Below are 12,189 nucleotides of genomic sequence, written 5' to 3'. Positions count from 1 at the left end.
AAATTGCATACAATTTAAATTAAAAACCGAATAAGGGATTTTAATCGTTGCATTTTGTCTTAAATTAAATATTCATAAGTTTTCAATATATTGAACGAGTTGATCCACATTTAACGACTATAAATCAAAGTGGACCAAGTGCACTTCCCTGCGGCACACCCTTAGGATTTAGTTAAGTTCCGATCGATGATCGACTTAAGTAGGTAAGGTTGCACAGGTATCTTTTCGAGACGAATAATATTTATAGTAGTTACTTTCCTATGTAACAAATAATTTTTAAATATCGAATGCCTACAAAAATTCTGAATATCATAAAAATGTTAAAATGTAAAAAATAGATTATAAAACACACATAGGGCTCTATTGAGTTTTTGAAATAAATTCATTAATTTAAATTACATGAGGTAAAAGGAGAAATTCTCTGTTACATTACAAATGCTCAAAAGACGTCCTTGCTAGTGATCATACAGTGAATGTTGCTATATGTATATATCAATTGTAAAACAATTATAAGTCCATATAAAATGGCAATACATTAATGTAACAATAAAAAAAAAGCTCGTGATAAATTTTAAAATAACGATATTCTTCGTGTGTTTTTCCCTTAACCATAAAAAAACGACTACCTTATAATATAAAAAGCAATGATAAATGTATTCAAGGGATTGAATATTTTTATTTAACTTAGTTATTTTAACAAATTTTTTATTTATATTTCTGCTTAGGCATATGTAACACTTATTATATGGGATCATAAGTATTAATTATAATTTATAAAATAATAAATGTTAATAATTCATTGTTCGTTATATAATTTCATTACGAGTCGATATAAAATATACACTTCGGATACAACATTTGCCTTTTCCAAATACTATACGACAAGTATGACGTCAGTTGACACTTGTAAGTATACAATAATAATAATAAATCTTTATTTATGTCTCCTTAAAAAAACAGGACCATGTCACAATATAAGTTTAATGAGTAATTATAAGGAACAGCTTACAGTGAAGTGTATGTGCGGAGCTGGTGTCTATTACAAGGATTAAAGATCATCAGGTCCTCAACCCTCGTAGGATCAAAATTAATGCAAAGGCGATATTAATGATGATCATGAGAATTAAATATATTTTTTCAATTATGTAATGTGCCATGTGTGTGTTTTATTAAAACAATAAGGCTTCTTTGTTTCCGCTGGGCTAGCTCTCTAGGTTTGACGAGAATGTTTTGGAGCATACCACAAGTTAGACGCATGCAGGTTTCCTCTCATGCTTTTCACCGCCGAGGGCGAGATGAATCATAATCACAAAGGTTACACGTGAAAATTCAATAGTACTTCCCTGGGTTTGAACCCACTATAATAATATAATAATTTGAATTAAAATTATTTTGTTTAATTATTTTGCGAACAGTACATATTTCGAAAGGACATATACAGTGTACATGTTATATACAATACAGGATTTGAAACATGTACATGATAATATAAATGTTCTACACATTTAATATATATATGATTATAAATTATTGTACATTATTTACTAGTCTTACAAGAAAAATATATGGAAATATCCATATAGTTTAATTAATGTCTGTTATATAATCCGGAAAGTATGAAATGGTTTTATAATTTATTCTGAAACGATCTTCAAAATAATTACGAACAAAATTATAAATCCATTGAAAATATTTATTTTTTATGAAAATTTAGAATCGTAATACATTTAATGTATTCTACGTTAGACGTCTAACGCTATGCGTGAAATAAATTTCAGTATTTTAATAACTTCAATATTTCATACGATAATAGCTATGTGTACATCTTAACAATATATACCATTTTTACAAATTTCTGAGTACATTAAACATATCAAGCTTTACGATTTGACTAACTGTTATGTTTATGAAATTGGTAGTTAAAGCAGGATGAAAATTCGTTGAATTATAATTTCCCTTTAGGTTTGTATAAATGTAATAAAAAATATTTTGTATAAAATCATTTCCAATCACAATTCGTATATATACATTTGTGGATAGCATTTAATTCAGCCTTTGTGTGATATTTGTCCTGATCGATGTATAATTATTAAATTTGTACCTTAACACTCAGTTTTGCTCCCACCCCAATGATCTCTCTACCGCCATTTTCCACTGTTTATATCTCATATCCCTCTCATCGTCACTTATCTTTGGCATGTAGGTGATGCCAGTGGACATAGCGATCTGCGATGCCATTCTGTTGCTGTCCAGGCCCCAGTAGGCGACTAGGGCAGCGCCCAGAGCAGTGCTCTCAGTGAAACCTGCTTTGATAACGTTAATGCCTATCAAGTCAGACTGCATTTGCATTACCAGCGCGTTCGAAGTCATACCGCCATCGACCTGAAATTTAATACATTACTTATAAATAGCCAATAATATTGACTAATATTTATATTCGATTTTTTTTATATTATATAATATGTTTTCTTTTTTTTATCATATTTGAATCGTCAATAGCGCCTAGCGATGTAAAAAAAAACTTAAAATTGGAAACTACAATTTTAAAATATTTCTCTGACAGGTCCATTTAACAGTAAAAGAAAAAATTACATTGGTTCATGCAAAAAAAAATTACTCTGACCTGAGAAGAACTATAGGAGGAACTCAACGGGTCTTTGTGCAAATATTGAAGTAGTTCAATAGGAAGCACGCAGCAATATGGTTAATAAATATTTTGGTAATCACTTTGCCACCGACGATATGAAAATTAAATTTATTTGGTGGTAGAACTTGCAAGTCCATCTGTGTAGGTACCATCCATTCATCATATAAACTACCGCCATACCGTAATACTTGATATCTTCGTGTTTCGGTTGAAGCTTGAGTGAGCCAGTGTACAAAGTGAACAATAAACACAATATCCCAAGGTTAGTTCCCAAGGTCGTTGGTAAATTGTTGATATGAGGAATGACTAATATTACCTACAGTATATTGATACTATATCTATGGGCAGTGGTGGCCACACCAGGGTGCCCTATTTGAGAGTCTGCCTGTCTATATGAAATAAAAAAATCTTATATATTAATAGGGTAAGCCGATTTTTGTCCCAGTGAGGGGATGATAGCTGCACATAAAAAATCGGTTATAGTTTCATTTTGAAGAGCACAAGCCGCAGATGTGCAGAAAAATAAAGAGGATTTTTGCTTGCAATTTATTAAATTGTAATAAATTAAGAAAAAAAAAATTTTAGAGAGCGGAAAAAAAGGTTAGTGCCCGGTTATAGAGCAGTACTACGGTTGTATAAGAAAAAAAAAATGAAAAACGTAAACAAAATTAAAGTACTGTACTAACTTCTGAACCAATGCATAATATTTGACATTCAAAATTATATTTAAATAGGTTTTCTTCATTTTGGCGCCAAATGTGACTTGCAGATGAGTGACTTGCAGTTTACAATGAACAAAAACAAAACTTCAAAACAAAACTTGTCATAGTTTCGAAATTCCTAAAAATGTTTTTGAATAAACGCGAAGTTTCTCTGTATCCTACTAGTATATAAATAGATTACCTTAAGCAACTGCAAAGGTATACCGCAGTCTTCGTTCATCGCATCCAATATGTCTCTCACTTGAAAGCAGACGGCTTCTAAGGCAGCTTTCACGATGTGATTTGAATGCGTATCTTCCGTTATTCCGCATATTACACTGAAATTGTCATAAGATCGACTTATTAATATGAATATTTGTCATTATAAAATCAGATCAAAGTATTTAAGTAATAAATTATAAAAATTATCAATATTCCGTCACACATACTCGTAAATGGTTACAGAATTTGTTCTTAAACTAGTATTTATTTCTATTTAGGGTATCTGTACTAGGTGACCTGTATGACAAATTACCAGCCTGTCCTAACTTTAGATCCTTGGGTAAGTGTAACATAATTCTTAATAGTGTGGTGTTAATATTATGCACATCGTTGCGTGTGTGCGTGCGTTCGTGCGTATATGCGTGTGTTCGTACGCGTGTATGTGAGACGTGTTTAGATGTGTATAAGCGTCCCCACACTGTGTGTTTAACACGTGAAATCGTAACAAGCAAACACACCCATTTCTACCATTTTAATATTAGCTTGAATTACTTATTATATATAATTTAAGCGGAAGTTTGAAAGTGGCACCGGTAACCGAGAAGCTATCCGGAAACCGGCTGTCATGGTATGGGCATGTTATGCGGAGGAATGAGGACCATGTTGTGAGAAAGGTTTGGAAAATGGATGTGGATGGATATAGAGGTAGGGGATGATCCAAGAAACGATGGATGGATTGTGTGAAAGACGATATGGTTAGAAAGAATGTTACTAGTGAGATGACGTCCGACAGAGAAGTATGGAAGAAGAAGACATGCTGCGCCGACCCCGAGTAGAGTTGGGATAAGGGCAGGAGAATGAATGAATGATATACTTATTATATATATATGTATTTATTCTCAGTAAAAATACTGATTGGTAAATTTAATTTGTATTAAGAACATTTTTATTTCTAAGCCCTTACCCCCTGGCGTCTTGTCTCCAATAAGGAGCGTACAGTCCACTAAATGCCGGAACGAAAACAACACTGCCGTTCTCTGTTGCTTTCTCCGCTATTTGTTGAGAGTCGTTGGCACTATCCAACAGTCCGATGTTGTCTCGGAGCCAGCCCAGAGCGGCACCGGCGATCGCAACCTGGAAATGGGAATCGGAACTTATTTATTTATGATTCAGATTATGCTAATAACTATCCCAATAAATATGGTTCAAATCTTCCTTATAAGTACAATTGGTGAATATGTAGCAACATCATGAACAAAGTCAGTTATACGTCCTATGTTAATTGAGTCACTTCACATGGATTATTCATCTCGTGCTAGAAAAAAACGTCGAGAAGAAATGTGCACTACGCAGTCTGTCTTTTCCATACATATACAAACATATAACATAGACAGCCGATTATATACATTATGAATAAAGTAGTGAGTTTATAAATCGACACCGATAACTGGATGGACGGTGTATTTGTTACGTATTAGATATAATTCTCAAAATAATTCTACTCCTATCATCTACATTATAATATGTTATCAATTCTTATGTTAATAAGTATATTTTATTTATAATGGTATACGCATATATAATAAGATTACCGGAAAATATAATCAAGTTACCATCTAAATTGTTTAAAAATTGTATTAAGATAAAATTAATTAATAAATCTTATTATTTCATTAAAATAAGACTTTTTTGTATAAAATCTTGGGTTTAGGCTCGGGTTCCAAAAAAAGAACTGATTAAACATTAATTGTAAGAACTAACATAATTGTAAATCTACTTATTTAAAACAGCAACTACGCGAATTTCTTGTCATTTCCTCTAACTGGAGGCTGTTTTCGGTGTTTTCTTGAAAAATTGAAGATTCAAAAATGGTTAATTGTAAAATTCAATTTTATTTACCTGTTGTTACACTGGCTCACCTGTCTATCAAACAATACTAAGTATTGCTGTTTGCCAGTAGAATATAGAATATAGTAGGCTTACACGAAGCCCTACCACACAGAAAACACTGCACAACAGGAGAATAGACCTAACCCAGCAGTGGCGTCTAGGAGCTGGTATTTGGATTCAATCAACTATTAATCGTTGAAAAAAACAACAAAAAAATCGCTTAAAGAACCAGGAGCAAAGTAAACACGTTTAGGTACACTAACCGATCCCTCTAAAGCGTAACAAGGCGGGTTTTGACTCCCCAACTGGTAGGCCACTGTAGTCAGCAAGCCCCGGTTTGAATTGACGCGAATGTCGCCGGTGTTGTAGAGGACGAAACAACCGGTTCCGTACGTGGCCTTCGCTTGCCCCTGCTGTAGACACATCTGCCCGACTAAGGCAGCTTGCTGATCACCGAGACAGCCGGATATCGGTACGCCACGGATAGGTCCATCAGATATGTAGCCGTATATCTGTAAATTAATGATAAATATAATAATAAAAATATGAACCGAGATAGCCCAGTGGTTAGTGGTTAGAACGCGTGCATCTTAACTGATGACTGCGGGTTCAAACCCAGGCAAGCACCACTGAATTTTCATGTGTTTAATTTGTGTTTATAATTCATCTCGTGCTCGGCAGTGAAGGAAAGCATCGTGAGGAAACCTGCATGTGTCTAATTTCTACGAAATTCTGCCACATGTGTATCCACCAACACGCATTGGAGCAGTGTGGTGGAATATGCTCAAAACCTTCTCCATAGGAGAGGAGGCTTTAGCCCAGCAGTGGGAAATTTACAGGCTGTTAATGTAAAAAAAAAATGATAAATAATTAACGACTGACAATTAATTTATAAATTGTCACACAAAACCGCCACTGACTCGTGTAGGGTCACAAAAGTAACAAATTTATGCTAGTCCCTTGTGTTAATAATTCTTAACAATATCTGTAGTATTTTATACTTTTACGTTTTTATCTTAAATACATGACATTATCGAATATATATTGAGAAGGAAATATGTAAATTACTTTAAATTTATGGTGTCATTAGGCCGTTTCATTGGAGCGAATAATAATAGTCTCATCAGGTCAAAATTTGTTTCGCAATAGTACATTATAAATTACATCATTTCATCAGTTTTAGAGTTCATTTTAAAACATATAGTAATCAAATTGTTTCTGTCGGTTTATTCTGGAAGACAAAGGTTATATGTAAAAACAGTACTCAACGGAAGCTTCTTAGTTAGCATAGCAGATTCTAAGTTCGATGTGATCACATATAACTTTACGATATTAAATATTAAATAAATTAACTAAACAGTACAAAGCAAGTATTATAACACCCTTACTTCGGAGCTCGACTTAATTTCTGGTAGGACCGATTTTGGCACTTCGAAAAATTTCATTAAAAGAGGATCCCAGGTTAAATTTTCAATGTTCATGAGCATAGTTCGTGAGGCATTCGTGACATCCGTGATATGCTTGCCGCCATTAACGCCTCCTGTGGGAAATAATTATGTTATGTAAACATGGATTGGAGACAAGTTCATGTTCAAGGACGCTAGGTCCATGAAGAGGATACAGACGTCGGTCGTCTAGCAGCAAAATGGGTAGATTACAGTATGTTGGTTGAATATACTTTATTCAATTAGGCTTTTATAAGCATTTTTGAATGGAAGCATTATTAGAACTATGTTAAAATTAGAGCTACCACCGGTTGCAACAGGCGGCCTATACCAAGCAATACGTACATAACAAATATTTACTTAAAAAATGTTTAAATATTGTAATTTTTAAAAAACATTTGGAAAATAATAATACTCAATACTAATCTGAAGGATTAAAGACTCTACAAAGCTTCTTCACAGTATCATTTATTAGGAACTGAAAAAAAAATGTATTATAACTCACTAATGTACTGTAACACAAAATAAACACATGGAATTTCAGTGGTACTAGACTTAAACTCAGATTTTCAAATAAAATCCAAATACTCCATCCATTAAGCCTTCTCACTGACGTAATATTTACTGTACAATATATTAATTCACCTGTTAAGTTCCATATGATCCAGGTATCGACAGTTCCGAAGCAGCAGGATCCCTTCTTCATGGCCTGTTTCACCGCGTCCACATTGTCGCTCAACCATCTCAGTTTCACAGCGCTGAAGTACGGTGACATGGGCAGACCGCATAATGGCTACAATCATTTAACAATTTAAAATAGCAAATAAATAAAAGTTAAAATAGGTAATAATAATTTTAAAAAAAATAGTTAAAAAACAAATACTTCTAGAGCTCCTAACACAACTTTATAGTTTTTTAGATGTCCTAAAATATGCAATTTATTATGTTTTATTTGTGTTTGACTAAATATAAGTATATACTATATTTATAACTAAATATTTGCAAAGATAAAATTACTAGATCATAGAGTAACTTGTGTCATTTGTAATTACTCTATGGTCTAGTAATTTTATGTTAACATTATGACACCAAGAGCTAATACCGAAAATTAGAGGAAATTATTTTAATTATATATAATATTTTTTGTTACTTATATATGGATAATAGCATCAAGGATGTTATCATCACCACATGATTGTGATAGATGTAATAAAACAATTGTCATCATTATAAAATGAGTACATTCAATTGTAATCTATTTTAATCTTTATAGGAGACTGCTTAGCATCTGTAATATAGATTTGACCTTGTGGTTGTTTTATTCGCGTCACCTTATTATTATATAATTGAAAATAAATTTATTCAGTAATTTTATATGTAGATTTACAATAGCCAGTATAGACTCGTCAGTAGTTAAACATGTTAGGAATTATTTGTTTTGCTTTTGGATAGTAATTGTTGACAGTATCTTTTTATAGTATCAGTAGGCAGCCTGGCAAATGGGTGACCTGATAGTAAGTTATTGACACTGCCATAAACATTGGCACTGTAAAATATATTAATTATCCCATACATGTACTACTATGAGGTACTGTGTCATTTGTAATTACACTGGAACACACACCCTTCAAACCGTAACACAAGAATACTATATCTGAGTAGTGGTTGCTAACTATTCATAACCATCTGGCCTCTATGTAAGCCAATGGTAGCTTTTCAAATGTGTCTCGTGAACAATTTTATTAAATCAATACTAGGCATTTAGGTGTAGGAAGTGAGTTATTTCTGGTAAAAGCAGCAGTAGCTTTATAATAAATTAACCCAATAAGGGTAATGCCTAAATATTCTGACTTCTATATTAATTTATATATTATAAGACATTGAGGAATTTATTGTACATTAATAAATACATCTCAATAATATAATAGTAAAAAAAAAACAAACGTAAAATAATATTTCAATAATCTACTATAGTATTATAACATAAAAGAAATATAAAATATAATTAAATATACATACATATTATACAACATTGTTGAATTTGGAAATACAATAATATGATTCTCAATTATTTGAAAAATATAAAATATACTAGCCTTTAAGTAATTTTTATTTCTTGTCTTGTTAGGCACCAAATCCAGTAGTTTGTCTATTGTGGATGAAGTTCTCATATCTAGCCATACAATGGCATTATGAAGTGGTTTCCCGGTAAATCTATCCCAGACAATTGTAGTCTCCCTTTGATTGGTTACACCCACAGCGATTATATCCTGCAAATGAAATTGAATGTATTTGTAGTTGCATTGTTTTGTATATGTGTGTGTGTGGAAGATTTTTTTATCCTAATTATTATATAATACAAGTTTATTGTGTAAAGTTTAAAATAAAATCATAGTTTAGAATATAGATAGGTTATTTTTTAAATGATATTTATATTTAAAAAAACATTTACACAACATCCAAGGGAGCACAACTAGATTTAAATCAACTATAAATTTTTTAAAAACTAGTGTATTACTTTTACCAAAGTAAATATTACTTTTAACTTTAATGGCAATATAAGTTATTTAATAAAGCTTTTATTGTAAAACATCACTACATAATATAAAACAAAGTTGCTTCCCACCGTCTTTCTGTCCCTACTTAGATTCTAAAACTATGCAAGGGACATTGATATGTTTTTTTAATTGATAAAGTGATACAAACACAACAAACACATTTTTTGCAATTACATTGCAAATGCTGGCTGCACTCTACAAGACAGATCAAAATAATATACACTTTACAGTATATGGTACACCTTAAAAACTCTACAAAAGTCTGCAATAGTGTATCTCTTAGGGATAACCAACAATAAACATTTTTTAACCTTCACTTTTTATGAGAAATAATGACTTATTTATAAAGCAATTTCAAACCAAACAGCATTAATTTTTATCCAATTAAATGCTTTAAATACATTGTGCATTTAATGTAGATCAATATGGTCCTTGACAGCATGTAATTTAAATATTTTTGAAGATATTATAGATTTAAAATCTAGGGACATAGTGGTTTGTATGGTCTAAGGAGAAAAAAGTTGTGAAAATAAAATAAAGACATTCTGTAGTCCCAACTGTAACCGAATAAACCGTGATGGGTTGCTAGTATTAACTATACTAACTAATGAAAATCATAAAAAAATATAGTAATTCGGCTGGCAAAAACATGTACTGTAGATTTACATACATTTCAATATACTACAATGTTATATAATTTCAAACTAATGACAGATTATAAAAAATTGTCAGTACTTATTATTGTGAATCTTTCATTCAATAACTTGCTTGTATCATATTTAAAAATATACATGTTAAGATTAATTATTATAAAACATATTAAAAAACAAGCAATCTAGCTCTAAAGGAAGTTTTCCATTACTTATCAACCATTTAATATTTAAACAGTACAAAATAACAACTTTTTGAAAACAATGAAAATGTAGACCTTTGTCAATCAATATACAAAAATTATAAATGAAGTAATTATGAATGATAAATGCAGTGGCTTTTAGTTAACAATCTACTTATTTGATATTTAATTACTTAAAAAATGACGCGTCGGTAAATTAATATATATTTTTTATTGTACGTGTATATTTATAGTACCTTCGGTTTTCCGCCTAAGGCCACGAGTTTCTCCACAGCTTTTGTTATGCAAGTGATAACCACTTCCAAGATCGCATTGGGATCCTGTTCGACCCATCCTTCTTGGGGAAAACATTGTTCCAACTCCTTCTGATGCACCGCCACTACCTCACATGAGTTAGCTTTAAATATAATAAATCTCGCACTCGAGGTTCCTTCATCAATTGCTCCGATTAAAGGACCGAATTTACCATATTCTGCCATTTTCAATATGCTAACAACATACACAGAATAAACTACTTTCTAGTAAATGTCTTATCTAATTGCACTTTGATCGGTAAAGCTAAGTTAAATAAACAACATGGTTAAAATATTTATCAAGTTTTTCACAGCCAATGAAGTGACATTGAAAATTGAAATTAAAACTGGAGGTTTTCCTGTTTGTTTTGACATTTTAAGAATGTTGCCTATTGAGAATATTTAAAATCGTCTGAACAATATTGTTTATATAATATTTAACTTTACCATTATAAGTTTAATTATCTACTTAAATGAATTAGTCACTTACATGGAATAATTACATCATCAGACTCTTTAATAACATAATAATTTTATAAACGATAACTACTAGAGTTGCCATCTATCAAATTATTAGCGGCAAAATCAAAATATTTAATTTGTTACATAATTAAAGGAACTTAAATTTAGTTACCGTATCAATTAAAAGCAATGATATGTAAAATTAATAATATATATTTTTTAAATATATTTTTTTAAACTCTCAAACTGGAGACTAATAATCATATTAGTTTCTTATTAGTATTTTTCTAATTATAGAAACGTATAATTGGTTTTCTACGAACAATTATGTATATACGAAGCATCAAGACTTAACACGTTACAAAATATGTAAATAATTTTACTCTCGGGCAAAGGCCTAGATTTCAACCGATTGAGAGAATGGATCAGCTTAGGAAATTCAGGCCCCGCGTTTTTTTCGAATTTCATAAGTATCAAATTCATTTTCTCTATATATTTTTTTAAAATTTCATTTGGGTATGACGGTTGCTATAGTATATACTATTTGCAATAGCAAATTACGTATTTTGTATATTGTTTGTAATCAACTGTCAGGAATTGTATAATTGAGATCTTAATGTAGCATCTAGCATGTATATAATAAATGCAGCTAGGTAATGTATTAGTTTTGGCTTTTTAGTGTGATTGAAAAGGTGAGGATGAATGTAAGCTTTTTTTTCGTCGGGTATTAGTTCGTCACAAAAAAGGAACTTGGGTAAGACTATGCTAATTATTTCCAATTAAATGTATTAATAAATCATAGATTGAATACATTTATATCTACAGTTTACGATACGAAGAGCCTGACTGATATGTCTGAAGGGATTTTTCCCTTCATACTTACATTGGTCTAAAAATCTTAATTATGTTCACCTGCTGGTTACAGTATGATTCTAAATCATTATAATAATGCGAGTTAATATAAATCAGTAAATTTTTATCAGATTTATTGTTTAGTATGGCGTAAGCATCTACCAACCCGCATTGGAGCAGCGTGGTGGAATATGCTCCAAACCTTCTCCTCAAAGGGAGAGGAGGCCTTAGCCCAGCAGTGGGAAATTTACAGGCTGTTAATGTTA

The 12,189-nt window shown here is 31.4% G+C and overlaps 1 protein-coding gene across 1 annotated transcript; it reads right to left on the bottom strand.

Annotated features, from left to right (window-relative positions):
* Nucleotides 1-1,858: 1,858 nt before the first annotated feature.
* Nucleotides 1,859-10,968, bottom strand: LOC113404008 (glycerol kinase). Its single transcript, XM_026644740.2, has 8 exons — nucleotides 10,553-10,968; nucleotides 9,002-9,175; nucleotides 7,551-7,698; nucleotides 6,849-7,000; nucleotides 5,724-5,972; nucleotides 4,535-4,704; nucleotides 3,551-3,686; nucleotides 1,859-2,382 (listed from the first exon to the last, which is right to left on the bottom strand). The coding sequence occupies exons 1-8, from the start codon at nucleotides 10,793-10,795 to the stop codon at nucleotides 2,110-2,112; spliced, it is 1,545 nt and encodes a 514-aa protein (XP_026500525.2). The 5' UTR covers nucleotides 10,796-10,968; the 3' UTR covers nucleotides 1,859-2,109.
* Between the last annotated feature and the right edge of the window lie 1,221 nt (nucleotides 10,969-12,189).

The sequence above is a fragment of the Vanessa tameamea genome, chromosome Z (assembly GCF_037043105.1).
Source record: "Vanessa tameamea isolate UH-Manoa-2023 chromosome Z, ilVanTame1 primary haplotype, whole genome shotgun sequence".
NCBI classification, from domain to species: domain Eukaryota; kingdom Metazoa; phylum Arthropoda; class Insecta; order Lepidoptera; family Nymphalidae; genus Vanessa; species Vanessa tameamea.
Note: the sequence above shows the minus strand (reverse complement) of the source record. Positions and strands in the feature narration are given on the sequence as shown.